The sequence below is a fragment of the Hemitrygon akajei genome, chromosome 6 (assembly GCF_048418815.1).
Source record: "Hemitrygon akajei chromosome 6, sHemAka1.3, whole genome shotgun sequence".
Lineage (NCBI taxonomy): Eukaryota > Metazoa > Chordata > Chondrichthyes > Myliobatiformes > Dasyatidae > Hemitrygon > Hemitrygon akajei.
The window spans coordinates 5,949,893-5,973,841 of NC_133129.1; the positions used below are offsets into that span (position 1 = coordinate 5,949,893).

A 23,949-nucleotide genomic window follows, 5' to 3' on the forward strand; every position below is an offset into this window, starting at 1 on the left:
TCATCATCTCTTTCCACTAGACTAGACACCACCTAATCAGGTGTGTATATCCCACACTTGCAGTTATTTTCTTGATTTACAGTACCACAAAGCTGTTTGTGGGCATTTCCTCAAGGTTAAATCCTAACTACAAAAAAAACTTTGAATTAAGTACTTCATGGCTATGAGTGCTTTTGGGGTCCAAGTTTTGCCTTCTTTTATTTGGATTTTGGAACACGTTTCCCAGGATCTCTCGAATTTTATTTCATCCATTTAAGAGTCTCTTAAATGTTCTCAATGTTTTCGTATCTTGTGATTTTTATAATTGTTATTTTTGTAATGGAAGCATGTTGCATGCATCTACATCTCTGTAGAACAAACCTATTTCTGATATCACCCCCTATACTCTCCTCCAAACATCTAAAGTTATGTTCCTTTGTATAGCCATTCCACCCTGGGAAAAAGTCTCAATGAATTAAGATGTCATGGGGAGAGAGGAAGTGTTGATATTTTAGGCAAAATCCTCCTCAGGCTGCTTGCGTGAGAGTTGTGTCCTAGTCCTAGTCACACACCGCAGGCAGAATGCTGTAGCATTAGAAGAGTGCAGAGGTAGATTCATCAGGATATTCCCTAGAAAAGAGGAATATAGTTACAAGGAAAGATTGGGTAGGGTGGGGTTTACTCTCTCTGGAATGTACGAGGCTGCAGAGAGACTTTATTGGGGGTTTATAAAGTTATGAGAGTCATAGGACAAATAATTGTCCTTACCTAGAAGGGGGGTGTTGACATGTTAAGAAATCTGTTGAGGCAAGCTTTTCTGACAAAAGGTAGTGGTTACAGTGAACCAGCTGCCAGAGGAAGATACAATTACAGAATTTAACTTACAGTTGGATACGAAAGGAATAGGGCATGAATGGCATGAATGAGATGGGTGGTTGGGCCCATTTCTATGAGTTTATAATAGAATTTCACACCTCCATTTTCTCCTCCAGTTCATGCAGAAACTCGCCATCAGCTGCCTGTGATGATGTTGCTGTGGAGCTTTTAGCACTGAGGATGGCCCGAGATATATACTCAATCCTCTGTTGCAGCGAAATTTCAGTGCTGGTTTATAGAACAAACAATATCACAGATTAGGGTGATGAATAAAGCACAGTGCATATTATGAAATAAAATTAGTCTTGGTAATGAGATCACCAGATTGTCCACAAAACCCATTTGGTTCAATAATGTCCTTCAAAGAAGAAAATTGTACATTTTTATTCATTCTGGCCTCTCTGTGATAAACAGCAATATGATTAACAGAACTGTCCTCTGAAATGTCCCAGTAAGCCACTCAATATTTAGCAAGACTGCACCACAAAATCTGTGACATTTAAGAGGATTGGAACAACTGGCATTGAAATAGGAAACAATGTACCTGTATTCCACTGAGTTTACGTCATGAACCCTGCCAGCTTGGCACCTGTATTTGTTAATTGGTGTCTTAACTAGAGTTGTTATGCCCTTGTACTTTCTGTTTAATCTTGTCCAGTTAATTGTGACTGGAATGGGTGTTCCACACTCTATGATTATGTAAAGCGAATTCCTGATTAGTGCTCATCGCAGGGTCCTTGTGTGCGTGTTTCAAGAATGATTTGTCTCACAGTGTCTCTCAGTCAAGCCACCAAAGTTCAGTTGCATTTCCAATGAATAAACTCTTGTTTCTGTCTCAATATGGGAGTTTGTCGTTCCTCTGCTCCTGGGTTCGGTCATCTGTCAGCACACTGTGACAGTTTAAAAAATAAAAACACTGTTGCTTGGCAAGGCAGATACAGGAATCATGTGAAGTGTTTAGAACCAGTAGTCAGTGTCCAACGGTTTCGTCCCAAAGAAGAAGCAGCACACAAAGAGATGATGGGGTAACTGTGACTTACAAGAGAAGTTAGGGATAGTATAAAAGCAATAGAATGTGGGAGATTGAGGGGTGATCTGAAAGAGGCATTGAAGATTATTAGGGGCAAAGAAAAGGTGAAAGCACTTTGTCTTTTCCTCAGGGAGGGGATGTGAAAAACAGGATTATGGGCCAAACATGGGCGACTTTTCAAGCTGAATGAATTAGACAAAAAAAAAATCTATGGGGGGGGGGGGAGAAGATGAAGTAACCAATAATATGAAGGAAGACTGGACCTTCTTTTAGAGAAATATGCAGATTTAGAGACAGGCAAGAGTGGACCACTAGAAAATAATGTTGGAGAAGTAGTAATTGGGAACAGAGAAATGGCAAGGAATCATTGTGTCAGTTCCACAGTGGAAGATATAAGAAACATGTCAGAAATTCAGGAGAGTCAGTGAGCAAAGGTGAGTGTAGCGGCTATTACTCAGAAGAAGGTGCAAGGAAACTGAAAGGCCCAAAGATCGCTAAGTCACCTGGACCAGATGGACTTCACCCCAGAGTATTGAAAATTAGCTGAAGAGATGGTGGAGACATTATTATTGCTCTTTCAAGAATTACTGTAGTCAGGGAGGATCCAAGAGAATTGGAAAACTGCAAACATGAGAGAGGGAGAGGCAGAAGTCAGGAAATTATTAGACTGATTAGCCTGACCTTAGTGATTGATAACTTTTTAGATAATGTTAATATACCGGTAGTTTTGAAATTGTGCTAATACAAATTGTGAAATCTATATATTAATCTACATAATTCATGCATTTTCTAAATAATAAAATGTACCACAACCTTTCCTTTGAAACATTTCAGAGCTTCAATGCATTCACACTGTCCCTATTTCAAATTACAACACTTTTACAAATTACAAATTATAATAAACACAGAATGGCAGTTGTTAGCTCATTGTTAATAAACCGCTGGCCTGCTGAACCATCTAGTCAAAATATTTTACTTTTGCCATTGTGCCTGTCAGTTGTTTTGATTGCCTGACATCATTTAAATAATTTAAAGTGCTGTGCAGTTTTCTAGCAGTGTAAAAATTTTCTGCTCAGAGCAATGGTTGGACTGCGCAGTTGGTAGGAAAAAATTACAGAGGAAATGTTAGTGGTGATCTGTGGAATTCAGCCTTCACAACCTTCTATGGTAACATCATTATTTGGTGTGTTTAAGGCAAAGAGAAAGACAAGGTTTGGATTGGTGATGGTATTGGCTCGAAAAACTCCTGTGACTCTGGGTTTCCTCTGGGTGCTCTGGTTTCCTCCCACAGTCCAAAGCCATACCGGTTGGTAGGTTAATTGGTCATTGTAAATTGTCTCGTGATTAGGCTATGATTAAATTGGGGGATTTCCTGGCAGTGTGGTTTGAAGGGTCAGAAGGGCCTACTTCACACTGTACATCAATAAATAAGAGATAAAGTGGGATGCTAAATCCTTGAGGAGGCTTTGGTAAAGGAGGTGCAACGAAGAATAAGCAACAATTTATTTTTGCTGTTATCCTTTGTAGCTGATTCAGTGTGTAAGGCAGAAAGGCAGCTAGGACAGTGGAAATGCTGCTGTTACAGGATCTGGGAGGTGCAGCTCCAGATACATCAGTTCAAGGGCTAGAGCTGGATTCCAATGTACATTCTGGAGGCTGAGAACATCAAAGGATGACTGATGGATGACCACCAGGTAAAGTTAGGGGAGTAAGCAGTCAGTGCAGGGTTCCCTTGTGGCCATTCCTACCACTATTTGGTATATCTATTTTGGTACTGCTGAGGGGAATTTTCTTTCAGGGATTAGGAGCAGTAGTCAAGTCTTGGTACTGAGAAGCAGACATCAGAAGCAATTAGTTATAATGAGTGAGTCATGATCTGAAAGGAAGCAAATTGTTTTCCCTCAATGAGTGGCCATTCCCTTAACACAGAGCTCTGTAACAGTGCCGCCTCATCCTTTACCTGTGCATGTCTGCAAGGCGAGCCAGAATTCGTGCAGCATTGCTGAAATTTCTGTTTTTCTCATAATATCTCCACAACAGATCCATATAGCGAACTCTGTTCTGATCGTGCTTTGCCATCCGAACTAAATATGGTTCAAGATATGGTGAATTTACCTGCACGTAAACAGAGTGTTTAGCAGGCCATCAACACTGAGCACCTATAATTGCTGCATATATAGACAATGGTCAATCCTAGCTTGAATTCAATTGAATTGAATTGACATTATTTCTTACATCCTTCACATACATGAGTAAAAATCTTTACATTATGTCTCCGTCTAAATGTCCAATGTACAATCACAGTAATTTATAATAATTTATAACAAATAGAACAGTCAATGTAACATAGAAATACACTCAAATCAGCGTGAGTTAATCACTCCAATGGCCTGGTGGAAGAAGCTGTCCTGGAGCCTGTTGATCCTGGCTTTTATGCTGCGGTACAGTTTCACGGATGGTAGCAGCTGGAATACATTGTGGTTGGGATGGCTTGGGTCCCCAGTGATCCTACAGGCCCTTTGTTACACACCTGTCCTTGTAAATGTTCTGAATCACGGGAAGTTCACAATTACAGATGCACTGGGCTGTCCGCACCAGTCTCTGCAGAGTCCTGTGATTAAGGGAGGTAAAATTCCCATACCAGGCAGTGATGCAGGCAGTCAGGATGCTCTCAAATGTGTCCCTGTAGAAAGTTCTTAGGATTTACTAAAGTCTAAGGGTCTGAACCCTTAGGGAACAGTGATCACAATATGATCCAGTTTACATTGAAATTTGAGAGGAAAAATAACATCCAATGTGTCGGTATTTCAGTGGAATAAAGGAAATTACAATGGCATGAGAGGGGTACTGGCCGAAGTCGACTGGAAAGGGACATTTGCAGGAAGGATAGCAGAGCAGCAATGGCTGGAATTTCTGTGAAAAATGAGGGAAGTGCAAGACAGAATTCTTGCACTTGGAATTCTTCTTATTCCAAATAAGAAGAAATTTTCAAAGAGAAGAAGGACACTGCCGTGGCTGACAAATGAAGTCAGAGCCAAAGTAAAACCAAAAGATTGGGCATACAAGGAAGCCAGAGCTAGTGGGAAGATAGAGGATTGGGAAGCTTTTAAAAACTTGCAAAAGGAAGCTAAGAAGGTCATTAGGAAGGAAAAGATGAACTATGAAAGGAAGCTGGTGACTAATATCAAAGAAGATATTAAAAGCTTTTTTTTTTAAGTATATGAAGGATAAAAAAGTCGAGAGTAGATATAGGACCAATACAAAAATGATGCTGGAGATATTGTAATGAGAGATGCAGAGATGGCAGAGGAACTGAATGCATATTTTGCATCAGTTTTCAGTGGAAGATGTCTGCAGTATACTGGACGTTCAAGAGTGTCAGGGAAGTGAAGTTTGTGCAGTGAAAATCATGTCTGAGAAAGGTTCCAGTGACATTATCGTCCAGAATGGCAGCTTAAGTCAATAGCTCCTCTGGAAAAACGCACATTTTGCCCTGTTAACTCATCAAATATAAGATCTTTGGAAAATATCTGAATTGATAAGGGGGGCAAGAATGGGGAAAAAGAGTGGAGATTAAAAAAAAGCATCACTGTGGAGCCTATGGACGAGCGGGGTGCAGCGAGCGGCTCTCCTACCCAAATGCGTGGTAGCGAGGCTGATGATGGGCCTTGTTCAGGTGAAGCAGCGAATATGATAAAAATTCTGGAAGAGATACGGGGATTCCAATAAGATATAAAACAGCAACTAAATGATATCAAGTCAGAGCTCGCCAATGTCAATCAAAAAATAGCAGTGGCAGAGACACGAACTGAGAAGGTGGAAGATTGCGTGCAAAACGTGGAACAGATACTAAGTAAGACGATAAAAACATTAAATCAACAAGAAAGCAAACTGCTTGACCAGGAGGGAAGATCACAGTGGAAAAATATCAGGATTACAATGTTCCCGAAGGAGCGGAGGGTTTGTCTATGATGGAGTTTTGCAGAAAAATTGCTGTGGGACACACTAGAGATTCCTTTGACTATGGAGCTTGAAACTGAGAGGACACATCGTGCACTCGCCCCACGGCCTACTGGACACAGAAAAGATAAGCCATGCTCAATAGTAATTAGATTCCTTCGATACAATACCAAGGCAGAGATTCCACAAAGGTCCTGGGGAAAGAAGAGGGTGTTTTTGGACAGGAAATCAATATATTTCGATCAAGATTACCTCCCACCCCCGGCGGTCCTGCAGAAACGTAAAGAATACTCTGAAGTAACGCAAACATTAAAGCAAGGTAAGATTAGATTCCAAACTCTGTACCCTGCTAAACTGCGAGTGTTATGAAGATGGAATCCAACTGTATCAGACACTGGAAGAAATGACTACAGACATGAAGGGCAGAGGATTACCTGTCAGTGTGATCAAACCAAGGGAAAGCCTGGCTGAGCAGTTATTCCACTCTGCTTGGGAAATAGTGAGAGAATTGAGAAAGCAGGGGACAGGAGGAGGGCGAGAGAAGTAGATCAGGAAGAGACTGTGAGTTTTCCAAAGACAGCCCTCACCCCCTCCAGAAGAGCCATAAAGTTTGGCTAACTTTAAAAATGTTGATAAGCTAAATGGAAGCAAAAATAGATGGTGCTATACCCATCTGAAGAAATACTTATTATAATGTGGATTTTATATTACTCATGTTTTTTTTTATTCATTCATTCACTCCTTTTTCCCCACCTAAATGAGAATATATATATATAGGAGGAATACACAGGGAAATTTTTTCTGTGTAATGGATATAGATTTGTTCACTTACTTTTATGGGTACTGTTATGGGGGGGGGGCCCAACTCACAGGGAGGAAGGGCTATCCCCTACAGCTAGATGTTTCCTCTAGCTCAACCCAGGGTCATCTACTAGAGACCTCAGCCTTGGAATCACACCTTCGTTGCCTTTTAAAAAAAATTATTCGTGTTTCTTGGTTCTTGTTTATTCAGGGAGTAGATCGATACATTTTATTCTGCTAATGTCAATGATTTAGTGACAGATAAATACACATGGCTAAGGACAAAGTAAAATTCATTTCTTTTAATGTCAATGGGCTGTTAAATGCAATCAAATAGGTAAAATTCTATCCAAAATGAAAAAAGAACAAGCCCATGTAGTATATTTACAGGAAACTCATTTAAGTGATAATGAGCATGGAAAACTAAAGAGAATGGGATTCACTAATTTGTTTTTCTCCTCATAAGGAGAGGAGTTGCCAATCTTATCTCCAGCAAGCTAAATTTTGAAAAAGTATTCGAAATGGGAGATAAGGAGGGCAGATATGTTCTGGTAAGGGGGAAAATAGACGGAAATTCAGTTACTCTATTGTATATATACGCACCCCCAGGAACTGATATTAGTTTCTTTCAGAAAATTACTAATATTATGATAACGGAAACAGAAGGTCTCCTGATATGTGGAGGAGACTTAAATTTACAATTACAACCAAAGTTAGAATCTTCCAATAGAAAAACCTATGAAACAAAATCCTTACATAAGAAAGTTAATACACTTGGGTCTCGGCCTGAAATGTCGACAGTGCTTCTCCCTATAGATGCTGCCTGGCCTGCTGCGTTCCACCAACATTTTGTGTGTGTTGCTTGAATTTCCAGCATCTGCAGATTTCCTCGTGTTAACACTTTCTCAGGATGTTGGCCTAATTGATATATGGAGGGACTTTTTCCCCAACAGAAGAGATTACACTCAGAATCAAGGGATTCTGCCCCCAATTCTGGATATACAAGAATAGACTATTTAATAACTTTTGAAAAAGACAAAGACAAAATAAACACCTGTGGAATTGGGACAATAGATATAAGTCACCATGAACCTATATATTTATCTGTTGATTTTGACCTACAACCAAAGAATACTATTTGGAAACTAAATTCAAGTCTACTCAATGATCCCCACTTTAAGGAACAAATTAAAAAAGAAATTAGTCTTTACATAGAATACGATAGTGTAGAGGGCAGTTTGCTCGGGAGAACACGCACAGAGTCACCAGTTACTGCATTTGTGGCTAATGATAATGGAGAGGTTTCACCTCCCATTCTATGGGATACTCTGAAGGCTGTTTTAAGAGGGAAAATTATAGCAATTTCTTCATATAAGAAAAAAAACAAGGAACAAAACATTAGAGGAATTACAAAATAGACTGAAGGAACTAGAAAAAAACAAATTGAATTTGGCACAGGATACATTAGAGGAAATTAAACAAAATTAGGAATGAAATTAATAGTTTGGCTACGCAAGAAATCATGAAAAATTTAATGTTTCTGAAACAGAGACATTATGAAAATGGATCTAAGTCTATGAATATACTGGCATGGAAACTGAAAAGAAAGATAGCAGAAAATACAATTCATAGAATTAAGGATCCAAGAACAAAAATGATAACAAATAAGCTAAGTCAAATTTAAGAAGCTTTTGAAGTGTTTTACAAAACTCTATTTTCCAAAGTTCCGGGGGGGGGGGGGGGGGGGAGCATAACCCAAATTAACACCTTCCTGAATTTTCTAGTTACCCACTTTAAACGAAGAACAAAATAGAACGATAACTGCTGACATAACTGAAGTTGAACTAAAAGCTGAGATTAGTAGGCTTAAATTAAGCAAGTTACCAGGATCAGATAGGTATACGGCAGAGTGGTACAAAGAATTTAAAAATGCGGTAATTTCTGTCTTACTCCCCACACTGAACTGGACTCCAAAAAAGGCACAAATGTCACACAGCTGGAAGGAAACGATAATCTCAGCTATACCGAAAGAAGGCAAGGAAAAAATGCAATGTGGGTCATTTAGACCAATAGTATTTACCTCCATCATGGCCAAAAGATTAGAAGAGTTGCTACTCATACTGATACATAACGATCAGACAGGTTTTAAACACAACTCCAAACACAAGACAATTTACGAAGGACACTTCACATTATGGATCATATACAAAAAAATAAAATAGAAGCAATAGACAAAATGAAGATATCAGGGGAATTACTATTAAAGGGACAGAGCATAAATTGGCCTGTTATGCGGATGACATTTTGATCTAGGGCAACCAATATACTCTTTATCTAAATTGATGCAATCCTTTGAACAATATGGTCAATTATCAGAATAAAAGATCAACATAGATAAAACCCAATAACTTTCATATAACTATAGCCTACCAAGAGAAATTGAAAGTAGATATCCCTGGGCATGGCAAACAGAGTCTCTCAAATATTTGGGCATCATTATGCCAAAAGATTTGGCAAAATTATCAGAATGCAATTATCAGCCTATATATAAAAAAATTAAGGAAGATATAACAAGATGGAACCTAATTCCTTTTTTGAGTCTCAGTTCAAGGATTGAATTTATTAAAATGAATATACTGCCAAGACTATTATATCTCTTTCAGATTCTACCAATAGAGATTAATCAAAATCAGTTCAATGAATGGAACAAAATGTTATCAAGATATATTTGGCAAAGTAAAAGGCCTAGAGTTCGTCTCATAACTTTGCAATTAGTCAAGGAAAAGGGGGGATGGGGCCTACCTTCTAGTAACTGGTACCAGTAAATTTCACAGGGATCGGTGTTGGGTTCCGTTGCTTTTTACGATATATATCAATGATTTGGACTACAGTATTAATGGATTTGTGGCTAAATTTGCCGACGATACGACAATAGGTGGAGGAGCGGGTGGTGTTGAGGAAACAGAGCCTGCAGAGAGACTTACGGTAGATAGTTTAGGGTGTTATGATCCCAGCCCCCTCCTTCCTGAGAATCGCAAGATCGCTATTAATTTGGGTCTGGGACCCAGGAAATGAGAGAGAATCCTCAGAAAGACAATGCAACGGATGTTGACCATTGTTTCTTGGAGACACCTTTGTGGATTGCGACCCTATGCTATGTGCCAGCTATCAGGGCTACGTGGACACCCTCGGGCAATGTGGGGTGGGGATTGTATCGCCCCACCTTGATTGACATCTACAACTCTGCAAGTCAAGATAAAAAGGGGCTGCAGGAGGCAGTCCCCTAGCGACGCACCAGAAGGAGACACCATCGCTCATCACTCCCGTGATAACGGGAAGCTATTCGGAAGCCACGTGTGGTTCGTTTCCCCTTGCCTGGGGAATGGGTGGCTGATAACACCGAAAAGGACTTCGAACTGACAACGGGGAACCCACGTTCCCGATTCAACGGTTTGCGCCCAAAAGACTGGCAAGTTTCTTTTCTCACCAAAAATCTCTCTCTCTCCAACAAGTGAAACCCAGCAGTCCCCAAACGGCTAAAAGCCTGCATGAACTTGAAAGACATTTATCTTTCCATCGGACAATATTTTTACCCCTAGACAAAACGATAGAGCTACTTCTTATTGATGATTATCACTATACCCGCGTTTTAGATTGAGTATTGACGACGTATATTATCTGAATGTTTGTATTAACCTTACTTTTGTGCCCCTTTATAAATAAAAACGTTTAAAAATAGCACCATCAGACTTCAACGGACCTCTCTATCTTTGCTGGTAAGTGACCCAGTTACGGGGTTCGTAACAAGGGAAATGGGCAAAGAAATGGCAAATGAAATACAATGTTGGAAAGTGTATGGTCATGCACTTTGGTGGAAGAAATAAGCGAGCAGACTATTATTTAGATGGGGAGAGAATTCAAAATGCAGAGATGCAAAGGGACTTCCCAGGGCTAAAATGGCTAGCAAAAGAGAACACAGTTTTAAGGTAATTGGAAATAGGTTAGATGAGATGTCAGTGGTAGGTTTTTTTTACGCAGAGAGTGCTGAGTGCGTGGATGGACGGACAGCTACGGTGGTGGAGGCGGATACGACAGGGTCTTTTAAGAGACACCTGGATAGGTACATGGAGCTTAGAAAAATAGAGGGTTATGGGTAACCAGAGGTAATTTCTAAGGTAAGGACACGTTTGGCACAGTTTTGCGGGCTGAAGGGCCTGTATTGTGCTGTAGGTTTTCTATGTTTATATGACATGGGAGTCCTTGTGCAATATACCCTAAAGATTAACCTCCAGACTGAGTCAGTTGTGAAGAAGGCGAATGCAATGTTGGCATTCATTTTGAGAGGTATAGAATATAAAACCATGGATGTGATGATGAGGCTCTATAGGGCACTCGTGAGACTGCACTTGGAGTACTGTGTGCAGTTTTGGGCTCCTTATTCTAGAAAGGATATATTGACATTGGAGAGAGTTCAGAGAAGATTCATAAGAATGATTCCAAGAATGAAAGGGTTACCTTATGAGGAGTTGATTAGGGAGCTTAATGTAAAGGAACCTTTAGGAAGCAGTGATCATAATATGATAAAATTCACCTTGCAGTTTGAGATGGAGAAGCTAAAGTCAGATTTATCAGTATTACAGTGGAGTAAAGGGAATTACAGAGGCACGAGAGAGCAACTGGCTAAAATTGATTGGAAGGGGACACTAACAGAGATTACAGCAGAACAGCAATGACTGTTTCTGGGAGCTGACAAGGAAAGCAAAGGCATAAAAGAAAAAGAGAAGGCCTATAATTGAGCAAAAATTAATGGGAAGGTAGAAGATTGGGAAGTTTTAAAAACCAACAAAGAGCAACTAAAATGCAATAAGGAAAGAAAAGATAAAATACGAAGGTAAGCTAGCTAGTTGGTTTTTTCAGATATAATAAACACAAGAAATTCTGCAGATGCTGGAAATTCAGAACACACACAAAATTCTGGATGAATTCATCAGGTTAGACAGCATTATGGAAGGGATAAGACACAACATTTCAGGCCAAGACCCTTCAGTACTGGAGAGGAAGTGGGTAGAAGCCAGACTAAAAAGCTGGGTAGAGGAGGAGAATGAGGATAGCTCAAAGGTGATAGATGAAGCCAGGTGGCTGGGAAAAGTAAAAGGCTTAAGAGAAAAGAATCTGATGGAGAGAAGAGTGAACCATAATAGAAAGGGAAGGAGGGGACCAAAGGGGATGGCAAAATATTTTTACTGGAAGGAGAAATCAATATTCATACCATCAGGTTGGAAGCTACCCAGGTGGAATATAAGGTGTTACTCCTCCATCCTGAGGGCGGCCTCATTGTGGCACAAGAGGAGGCCATGGACCAACATGTCAGAAAAGGAACTGGTATTTAAAAGTATGGGAACAGGGAAGTACTGCTTTTGGTGTATGGAGTGGTGCTGCTCAATGAATCAGCCCCCCCCCCCCCCAATTTACAATGGGTTTCATCAATACAGAGAAAGCCAAATCAGGAGCACTGGACACAATAGGCCACCTCAGAAGATTCACAATTGAGGTGTTACCTCACCAGGAAAGACTGTTAAGAGCCCTCAGATGAATGGGCAGGTGTAACATTTTGGCCGCCTGCAGGGATAAGTGCCAGGAGGGAGATTAATAAGAGCACAAGACCATAAGATATCGGAGCAAAATCAGGCCATTTGGCTCATTGAGCCTGTTCCAGGATGTCATCATGGCTAATTCATTTCCCTTCATGCCCTGACTAATAAAAGAATCTATTAACCTCTGCCTTAAATATATCCAATTAAAGATAGCCATCCTTGGCAACGAGTTCCACAGATTCACTACTCTCTGGCTTAAAGATTCCTCTTAATCTCTGTTCTAAATGGACATCTCTCTATTCTGAGACTGTGTCCTCTGGTTGGACAACTCCACCATAGGAAACATACTCTCCACATCTACTCTGCCCTCTAGCTTTAGATTCCCTTACACTCAGGTAAACAGTATGACTGGCCACCTTACCTATTCCCCTTGTGGTTTTATAAACCTCTCAACCTGTGTTCTATCATTCCACGTAACAAAAAGGAATGAATACAATCAGATGTGGTGGGGGAGGTGGTAAGAAAGTTTTAAAATCAATAAATGAGAGCAGATAGTTCATCCAGGCAATGACATCTGGTTCAATGGCTCTGGAGCAAGGAAAAATGCAAACAGGCTGAGTTCAGAGTGAGTGCGAGTGTAGGTATGGGAGAGCAGTTTGATTAGAGGCTGGAAGGCAAAACAGGCAAGTGTCATGACAGTGTGATAGGCTCTACATGAGTTTCAGAAGCGCGTTCCAGAAGGAATGATCCTGAGAGAAAACAAGAGAAAAAGGGCTGATCAAAATTGGATGTGGATATTTTAGCACCCCTAACCACTTCAGTAACAGCAACTGTGTGTAAATAACTGATTAGACAAGGCAAGCAGTTGTCAACAATCTGGAGCTAGTCTTCAGGTCCTTACCTCCAGTAGCTTGTCTGTCAGATCAACCTGGATCAGCCAGTTGAAGAGGGCAATATTGAAGAGTTCATCTGTCGAGCACTGTGCAAGCTTCAACATCTGTTCAAACTAGGAAAAGAAAATAAGATTAAAGTATAATAACCTTATCCTTTTCCCCTTCTTGCTTCAAACCCACACTACACTCATTCTCCTCTCATAACTAGAACAAAGAAAAATAGAATCATAGTTACTACAGCCCTTTGGCTCATCTATTCCATGCTGAACTGCTATCCTACCTAGTCCCATTGACCCACACCAGGACAATAGCCCTCCACACACCTCCGATTCATGTACTTATCCAAACTTCTCTTGAATGTTGCAATCAAACCCAGATCTATCACTTACACCCCCACCAGACTCTAAATAAGACCACAAAACCTAGGAGCAGAATAAGGCCATTTGGTCCATTGAATATGCTGATATTTCATCATGGCTGATCCGTAAATCCTCTCAGCCCCAATCTCCTGCTTTCTCCCCATATTCTTTCATTTTAACCAATTAAGAATCTATCAACTTCTGCCTTAAATATTCGCAAAGACTTCGGCTCCACAGCTACCTATGGCAATGAATTCTGCAGATTACCCACTCTATGGAGAAATAAACCCCTCCACATCTCTGTTCTAAAAGGATGTCCCTCTATTCTGAGGTTGTCCTTTTGTGCCTCAGATTTTTGAATTTTCTCTCCATTTAGAAAATAGTCTACCTTTTTCTTTCTTCTACCAAAGTGCATGACCATACACTTCCTGACACTATATTCCATCTACCACTTCTTTGCCCATTCTCCTAATCTGTCCATGTCCTCTGTAGACTCTCTACTTCCTCAAAACTACCTGCCCCTCCACTATTCTTCGTATCATCCGCAAACTTTGCAACAAACCCATCAACTCCATAATCCAAGTCATTGACATATAATGTAAAAAGAAGCAGACCCAACACAGACCCCCCTTGGAACACCACTAGTCACCGGCAGCCAATCAGAAAAGACTCCCTTTACTTCCATTCTTTGACTCCCGGCATCAGCAACTGCTTTATCCATACTAATAATTTCCCTGTATTACCATGGGTTCATAGCTTGTTAAGCAGCCTCATGTGTGGCACTTTGTTAAAGGCCTTCTGAAAATACAAGTACACAACATGAACTGATTCCCTTTTGTCTATCCTGCTTGATAATTCTACAAAGAACTACAATAGATTTGTCAGGCAAGATTTTCCCTTGAAAAAACCATGCTAACTACAGCCTGTTTTATCATGTGCCTCCAAGTACCCTGAAAACAGATCCTTAACAATCGATTCTAGCATTCATTGTTGCTGAGTCAAATTCATAGAATTCCCTCCGTAACAGCACTGTGGCTGTACCTACACCTCAGGGACCGCAGCAGTTCAAGAAGGCACCACCTTCTCAAAGGCAACTAGGAAGAGGCAACAAATGCTGGCTTCGCTGGCGATGCCTACATCCCGTAAATGAATAAATAAAAAAACAGCAGATTAAGTATCACACTCTCTCTGGGACTTCCACATACTGATTAAGGAAACTTCCCCAACACATTTGACAAACCAACTATAACAACCTTAAGTTTCTTGCAACAGTCTGTAATCTCTCTGCAAATCTGATCCTCAAAATTCTAGGACTGTTGGATGGTCTGTAATACAGCCTCATTAACGTGATTATACCTTTCTTATTTCTCAGTCTCACCGATAACGCCTCACTGGAGTAAAGAGTTCTCCAGTGTGTCCTGACTGGGCAATGCCATGACATTTTCTCTGACTATCCCACCTCCATTAATCTCTCACGCTCTGTCACATCTGAAACAACAGAATCCCAGAATATTCAGCTGCCAGTCCTGTCCCTCCTACAACCAACTCTCACTAATGGTTACAATGTCATAATTCCACGTGTTGATCCATGAGCTCATCTGCTTTTCCTATGATATTTCTTGCACTGAAATAGATGCAGCTCAGGACATGACAATAGACAATAGGTGCAGGAATAGGCCATTCAGCCCTTCTAGCCACCACCGCCATTCACTGTGATCATGGCTGATCATACACAATCAGTACCCCGTTCCTGCCCTCTCCCCATATCCCTTGACCCCGCTATCTATAAGAGCTCTATCTAACTCTCTCTTGAATGCATCCAGAGACTTGGCCTCCACTGCCTTCTGGGGCAGAGCATTCCATATATCCACCACTCTCTGGGTGAAAAAGTTTTTCCGCATCTCTGTTCTAAATGGCCTACCCCTTATTCTTAAACTGTGGCCTCTAGTTCTGGACTCACCCATCAGCGGGAACATGCTTCCTGCCTCTAGCGTGTCCAATCCCTTAATAATCTTATATGTTTCAATCAGATCCCCTCTCATCCTTCTAAATTCCAGTGTATACAAGCCCAGTCGCTCCAATCTTTCAACGTATGACAGTCCCGCCATTCCGGGAATTAACCTTGTGAACCTACGCTGCACTCCCTCAATAGCAAGAATGTCCTTCCTCAAATTTGGAGACCAAAACTGCACACAATACTCCAGGTGGGGTCTCACCAGGGCCCCGTACAGCTGCAGAAGGACCTCTTTACTCCTATACTCAACTCCTCTTGTTATAAAGGCCAGCATGCCATTAGCTTTCTTCACTACCTGCTGTACCTGCATGCTTGCTTTCATTGACTGATGTACAAGAACACCTAGATCTCGTTGTGCTTCCCCTTTTCCTAACTTGACTCCATTTAGATAGTAATCTGCCTTCCTGTTTTTGCCATCAAAGTGGATAACCTCACATTTATCCACATTAAACTGCATCTGCCATACATATGCCCACTCACCCAACCTGTCCAATTCACCCTGCATTCTCATAACATCTTCCTGACATTTCACACTGCCACCCAGCTTTGTGTCATCAGCAAATTTGCTAATGTTACTTTTAATCCCTTCATCTAAATCATTAATGTATATTGTAAATAGCTGCGGTCCCAGCACCGAACCTTGCAGTACTCCACTGGTCACAGCCTGCCATTCCGAAAGGGACCCGTTAATCGCTACTCTTTGTTTCCTGTCAGTCAGCCAATTTTCAATCCATGTCAGTACTCTGCCCCCAATACCATGTGCCCTAATTTTGCCCACTAATCTCCTATGTGGGACTTTATCAAAAGCTTTCTGGGAGTCCAGGTACACTACATCCACTGGCTCTCCCTTGTCCATTTTCATAGTTACATCCTCAAAAAACTCCAGAAGATTAGTCAAGCATGATTTTCCCTTCATAAATCCATGCTGACTGGGACTGATCTTTCTACTGCTATCCAAATGTGTCGTAATTTCATCTTTTATAATTGACTCCAGCATCTTTCCCACCACTGACGTCAGGCTAACTGGTCTATAATTCCCTGTTTTCTCTCTCCCTCCTTTCTTGAAAAGTGGGACAACATTAGCCACCCTCCAGTCAGCAGGAACTGTTCCTGAATCTATAGAACATTGGAAAATGATTACCAATGCGTCCACGATTTCTAGAGCCACCTCTTTAAGTACCCTGGGATGCAGACCATCAGGTCCCGGGGACTTATCAGCCTTCAGACTCAACAGTCTATCCAACACCGTTTCTTGCCTAATATAAATTTCCTTCAGTTCATCCTTTACTCTAGTTCCTTTGGCCACTATTACATCTGGGAGATTGTTTGTGTCTTCCCTAGTGAAGACAGATCCAAAGTACTTGTTCAACTCATCTGCCATTTCCTTGTTCCCCATAATAAATTCACCCGTTTCTGTCTTCAATGGTCCAATTTTGGACTTAACTATTTTTTTGCTATTCACATACCTAAAGAAGCTTTTACTATCCTCCTTTATATTCTTGGCTAGTTTACCTTCGTACCTCATTTTTCTTGGCGTATTGCCTTTTTTGTTATCTTCTGTTGCTCTTTAAAAGCTTCCCAGTCCTCTGGTTTCCCGCTCATCTTTGCTATGTTATACTTCTTCTCTTTTATTTTTATACTGCTCTTTACTTCCCTCGTCAGCCACGGCCACCTTTTACTCCCCTTAGGATCTTTCTTCCTCTTTGGAATGAACCAATCTTGCACCTTCTGCATTATTCCCAGAAATACCTGCCATTGTTGTTCCACTGTCTTCCCTGCTAGGGTATTGCTCCATTGAACTTTGGCCAGCTCCTCCCTCATAGCTCCATAGTTCCCTTTGTTCAACTGTAACACTGACACGTCCGATTTTCCCTTCTCCTTCTCAAATTGTAGGTTAAAACATATCATATTATGGTCACTACCTCCTAATGGTTCCTTTACCTCCAGGTCCCTGATCAAATCCGGTTCATTGCACAACACTAAATCTAGAATTGCCTTCTCCCTGGTAGGCTCCAGTACAAGCTGTTCTAAGAATCCATCTCGGAGGCACTCCACAAACTCCCTTTCTTGGGGTCCAGTACCATTCTGATTCTCCCAGTCTACCTGCATGTTGAAATCCCCCATGACAACTGTATCATTACCTTTGCGACATGCCAGTTTTAACTCTTCATTCAACTTACACCCTACATCCAGACTGCTGTTTGGGGGCCTGTAGATAACTCCCATTAGGGTCTTTCTACCCTTAGAATTTCTCAGTTCTATCCATACTGACTCTACATCCCCTGATTCTATGTCCCCCCTCGCATGGGACTGAATATCATTCCTCACCAACAGAGCCACCCCACCCCCTCTGCCAGTCAGTCTGTCCTTTCGATAAGATGTATATCCTTGAACATTCATTTCCCAGGCCCTGTCCGCTTGAAGCCATGTCTCTGTTATTCCCACAACATCGTACTTGCCAATTTCCAACTGAGCCTCAAGCTCATCTACTTTATTCCTTATACTTCGTGCATTCATATATAATACTTTTAATTCGTTACTCCATTACGCTCAACATTTTGATTCCTGGCTTTGTCTGAGGTCTTAACAACAACTGCCTCCACAACCTCTCCACTAACTATTCGGGCGCTCTGGTTCCCATCCTCCTGCAACTCTAGCTTAAACCCCAAAGTGCAGTATTAGCAAATCTTCCCGCTAGGATATTAGTCTCTCCAATTCGGATGTAAACTGTGTGCAGTTTTTCCATAATTTGGTTCTATTTCCTTATTTTACTGTGCATGCCTGCAAGAAAATGAATCTCATGGAAGTACATGGGAAGTAATGTCTAAATCAGAAGCTTGGAACATTGAGCTGCCACAAACAAGAGATGCTGGAAATCCACGCAACATACATAAAATGCTGGAGGAACAGCATGCCAGACAGCATTAATGGAAAAGAGTGTAGTCAACGTTTTGGGCCAAGGCCATTCAGCAGGACTGGGGGGTGGGGGGGGAGAAAAGATGAGGAATAGAGTTAAAAGGTAGGGGGAGGGATGAAGTAAAGAGCTGGGAAGTTGATTGGTGGAAGAGATACAGGGCTGGAGAAGGGGGAATCTAATAGGAGAGGACAGAAGGCTCTGGAAGAAAGAAAAGGTGGAGACAGGGTGGGGGGAGGTGGAAGAGGGGTTAGGAGGAGCACCAGAAATGGGCAGGCAAGGAGATATGGTGAGAGAGGGAAAAAGGGATGGGGATGATGGGGGGGGGGGCATTACCCTTAGTTCAAGAAATCGATGTTCATGCTATCAGGTTGGAGGCTACCCAGACAGAACAGACAGAATATAAAGCGTTGTTCCTCAAACAGCACACAGTATATGAGCCCAAAAGACACAGGTGAAGTGTCGCCTCATTTGGAAGGACTGCTTGGGACACTGAATGGTAGTGAGGGAAGAGGTGTAGGGCCAGATGTAGCACTTAGAACACAAGACATAGGAGCAGAATTAAGCCATTCAGCCCATCGAGTCTGCTCCACCGATCCATCATGGCTGATTCTGGATACCACTCAACCCCATACATCTGCCTTTTCACCAGACCCTATGATGCAATGACTGATCAGGAAACAATCAACTTCCACCTTTAATATACCCACAGACTCGGCCACCACTGCAGTTTGTGGCAGAGCATTCCACAGATTTACTACTCTCGGACTAAAAATATTGCTCCATATCTGTTCTAAAAGGTCGCCCCTCAACTTTGAGGCTGTGCGCTCTAGTTCTGGACACCCCTACCATAGGAAATAGCCTCTCCACATCCACCCAGTCTAGTCCTTTCAACATTCGGTAGGTTTCAATGAGATCCCCTGTTCATTCTTCTAAATTCCAGTGAGTACATGCCCAAAGCCGCCAAACGCTCTGCATATTAACCCCTTCATTCCTGGAATAATCCTCATGAACCACCTCTGGACCCTCTCCAATGACAACACATCCTTTCTGAGATATGGGGCCCAAAACTGTTAACAACAATGTGGCCTAACTTGTCTTATAAAGGCTCAGCATTATCTCTTTGCTTTTATACTGTGTTGGCGCATGGCCAAGTAGTTAAGGCGTTCGTCTAGTGATCTGAAGGTCGCAAGTTCGAGCCTTGGCTGAGGCCACGTGTGTGTCCTTGAGCAAGGTACTTAACCACACATTGCTCTGCGACGACTCTGCCAGGTTGTATGGGTCCTAATGCCTTTCCCTTGGACAACATCAGTGGCGTGGAGAGGGGAGACTTACAGCTTGGGCAACTGCCGGTCTTCCATTAAAAAAAAACCTTGCCCAGGCTTGCACCCTGCAAATCCATGGTCTATTGAGAATAACTAAGGCCTACTACTATACTCTATTCCTCTTCAAATAAATGCCAACATCGCAGTTGCCTTCTTTACCACAGACTCAACCTGTAAATTAACCTTCTGGGGGTCTTGCACGAGGACTTCTATGTCCATCTGCACCTCTGATGTTTGAACCTTCTCCCCGTTTAGATAATAGTCCACACTATTGTTCCTTTTTCCAAAATGGATTATCATACATTTCCCACACTGTATTCAATCTGCCACTTCTTTGCCCATTTGACCAATCTTGTTCTTTCACCAATCAACTTCTCAGCTCTTCACTTCACTCCTCTCCCTCCTGGTTTCATCTATCAGCTTATGTTTCTCCACCCTTCTCCCCCAACCCTTTTACTTTCCTCCTCAACTTTTTTTTCTTTCAAGTGCTGCCAAGGAGTCTTGGCCTGAAATGTCAACTGTCCTTTTTCCCATTGATGCTGCCCAGCCTGATGAGCTCCTCCAGCATTCTGTATACATTGCTTAAACACAAGAAATTCTGCAGATGCTGGAAATCCAAAGCAAATCACACAAAATGCTAAAGGAACCCAGATCATTAGCATCTATGGGAATGAACAATCAGTTGACATTTTGGGCCGAGAACCTCCTTTAGGACTGGAAAGGAAGTGGCGGGAGGGAAGGAGGGAATAAAAATATGGGAACAGGGGAAGGAGGATAGCTATTAGGTGACAGGTGAAGCCAGGTGGGTAGGAAAAGGAAGGAAGGAATCTGATAGGAGAGGGCAATGGACCATAGGAGAAAGGGAAGGAGAACATAAGAAACAGGCGCAGGAGTAGGGCCCGCTCTGCCATTCAATAAGATAACGGATCTGGCCATGGACTCAATTCTACAAACTTGCCTTTTTCCCATAACCTTTAGTTCCCTGACTATGCAAAAATCCATCCAAGCTTGTCTTAAATATATTTACTGAGGTAGGCTCCACTGCTTCATTGGACAGAGAATTCCACAGACTCACCACCACCTTCTGGGCAAGCAGTTTCTCCTCATCTCTGCTCTACTCCCCTGAAGCTTGAGGCTATGTCCCCTAGTTCTAGTCTCACCTTTCACTGGAAACAACTTTCCTGCCTCTCTCTTATCTATCCCTTTCATAATTTTATATGTTTTGATAAGATCGCTTCTAATTCTTCTGAATTCCAGCGAGTACAGTTCCAGGTGGCTCAAAGAACACAAGGGGAAGGTAATATGCATCTAAGAGGAAGGAGACCAGAGTGGGGAACAGAAGAAAGGAGGGGTGGGAATTTGTTTTACTAGCATATTCAATATTCAATCAATATTCATGCCAACAGGTTGGAGGCCACCCAGACAAAATATAGGGTGTTGCTGTTCAACCCTAAGGGTGGCCTCATCGTGGCACAAGAGGAGGCCATGGACCAATATGTCAGAACAGGAATTGGAATTAAAATGTTTAGCCACCAGGAAATGGAGGTGCACAACAAAGTGTTTCCCCAATTTAGAGCAAGTCTACCAATGTAGAGGAGGCTGCATCGGGAACACCGGAATCAACAGATGTATCAGCAGATTCGGAGAAGCGTTGCCTCATCCGGAAGAACTGTTTAGGGCCTTGAATGGAGGGCAGGGAGGAGGTGTTTGGGCAGGTATAGTACTTCGGCTGTTTGCAGGGATGTGCCAGGAGGGAGATTCGTACGGAGGAATGAATGGACAAGGGAATCACAGAGGGTTTGTGTGTGGTGGCAATAATCTTCTGAGCTGTGTCTATTTCAATGCGAGGAGTATAGTGGGGGAGGCAGACGAGCTCAGGGCATAGGACTGGCAGCTTAATGTTCCAGGGTTCAGATGTTTCAGATGTGATAGAGGCAGAGGGATGAGCGGGGGGTGGGGTGGCATTGCTCGTCAGGGAAAATTTATAGCAGTGCTCAGGCGGGACAGATTAGAGGGCTTGTCCACTGAGGCCATATGGGTGGAGCTGAGAAACAGAAAAGGTATGACCACATGAATGGGGTTGTATTATAGGCCACCCAATAGTCAGTGAGAATTGGAGGAGCAAATCTGCAGAGAGATAGCAGACAATTGTAGGAAACATAAAGTTGTGATAGGGGATTTTAATTTTCCACATTGGGACTCCCATACTGTTAAAGGTCTAGATGGGTTAGAGTTTGTAAAATGTGTCCAGGAAAGTTTTCTAAATCAATATGTAGAGGTACCAACTAGAGAGGATGCAATGTTAGATCTCCTAATAGGAACGAGTTAGGGCAGGTGACAGAAGTGTGTGTAGGGGAACACTTTGGATCCAGTGATCATAACACCATTAGCTTCACGAGGAAATCTGCAGATGCTGGAAATTCAAACAACAACACAAACAAAATGCTGGTGGAACACAGCAGGCCAGGCAGCATCTATAGTCAGAAGTGCTGTCGACGTTTCGGGCCGAGACCCTTCGTCAGGACTAACTGAAAGGAAAGATAGTAAGAGATTTGAAAGTAGTGGGGGGAGGGGGAAATGCGAAATCATAGAAGACCGGAGGGGGTGGGATGAAGCTAAGAGCTGGAAAGGTGATTGGCGAAAGTGATACAGAGCTGGAGAAGGGAAAGGATCATGGGACGGGAGGCCTCGGGAGAAAGAAAGTGGGGGGGGGGGGGGGGAACACCAGAGGGAGATGGAGAACATGTAAACAACTAAAAATGTCAGGGATGGGGTAAGAAGGGGAGGAGGGGCATTAACGGAAGTTAGAGATCAATTTTCATGCCATTAGGTTGGAGGCTACCCAGCCGGTATATAAGGTGTTGTTCCTCCAACCTGAGTTTGGATTCATTTTGACAGTAGAGGAGGCCATGGATAGACATATCAGACTGGGAATGGGACGTGGAATTAAAATGTGTGGCCACTGGGAGATCCTGCTTTTTTTGGCGGACCGAGCATAGGTGCTCAGCGAAAACGGTCTCCCAGTCTGCGTCGGGTCTCACCAATATATAAAAGGCCACACCGGGAGCACCAGACGCAGTGTACCACACCAGCCGACTCACAGGTGAAGCCTCACCTGGAAGGACTGTCTGGGGCCCTGAATGGTGGTGAGGGAGGAAGTGTAAGGGCAGGTGTAGCACTTGTTCTGTTTACAAGGATAAGTGCCAGGAGGGAGATCGGTGGGAAGGGATGGGGGGGACGAGTGGACAAGGGAGTCGTGTAGGGAGCGATCCCTGCGAAAAGCAGAAGGGGGGGGGAGGGAAAAATGTGTTTGGTAGTGGGATCCCATTGGAGGTGGCGGAAGTTACGGAGAATTCTACGTTGGACCTGGAGGCTGGTAGGGTGGTAGGTAAGGACAAGGGGAACCCTATCCTGAGTGGGGTGGCAGGTGAATGGGGTGAGGGCAGATGTGCGGGAAATGGGAGAGATGCATTTGAGAGCAGAGTTGATGGTGGATGAAGGGAAGCCCCTTTGTTTAAAAAACGAAGACATATCCTTCGTCCTGGAATGAAAAGCCTCATCTTGAGAGCAGAGATGGTGGATGAAGGGAAGCCCATTAGCTTCAACTTGATCACGGATAAAGATAGATCTGGTCCTCGGGTTGAGGTTCTAAACTGGAAAAAGGCCAAATTTGAAGAAATGAGAAAGGATCTAAAAAGCATGGATTGGGACAGGTTGTTCTCTGGCAAGGATGTCGTTGGTCAGTGCGAGGCCTTCAAAGGAGAAATTTTGAGAGTGCTGAGTTTGCATGTTCCTGTCAGGAATAAAAGCAATGTGAATAAGGAATAAGAATAAGGAACCTTGGTTCTCAAGGGATATTGGAACTCTGATAAAGAAGAGAGAGATGTATAACATGTATAGGCAACAGGGAGCAAATAAGGTGCTTGAAGAGTATAAAAAGTGCAAACAATACCTAAGAAAGGAACCAGGAGGGCTAAAAGAAGACATAAGGTTGCTTTGGCAGTCAAAGTAAAGGATAATCGGAAGAGCTTCTACAGGTATATTAAGAGCAAAAGGATAGTAAGGGATAAAATTGGTCTTCTTGAAGATCAGAGTGGTCAGCTATGTATGGAACAAAAAGAAATGGGGGAGATCTTAAATGGTTTTTTTTTCATCTGTATTTACTAAGGAAACTGGCATGGAGTCTATGGAAATAAGGCAAACA

General features: G+C 42.4%; 1 protein-coding gene across 2 annotated transcripts in view; it reads right to left on the minus strand.

The window, feature by feature from the left end:
• nup155 (nucleoporin 155) overlaps nucleotides 1-23,949 on the minus strand; it is a 278,025-nt gene that overhangs the window by 16,725 nt on the left and 237,351 nt on the right. For both annotated transcript variants that reach the window (XM_073047830.1, XM_073047831.1), the window contains 3 exons: nucleotides 13,142-13,246; nucleotides 3,846-4,000; nucleotides 954-1,083 (listed from right to left, as the gene is read on the minus strand). In XM_073047830.1, the coding sequence (XP_072903931.1) occupies nucleotides 954-1,083; nucleotides 3,846-4,000; nucleotides 13,142-13,246 (390 nt within the window). The remainder of the gene's footprint in view (nucleotides 1-953; nucleotides 1,084-3,845; nucleotides 4,001-13,141; nucleotides 13,247-23,949) is intronic.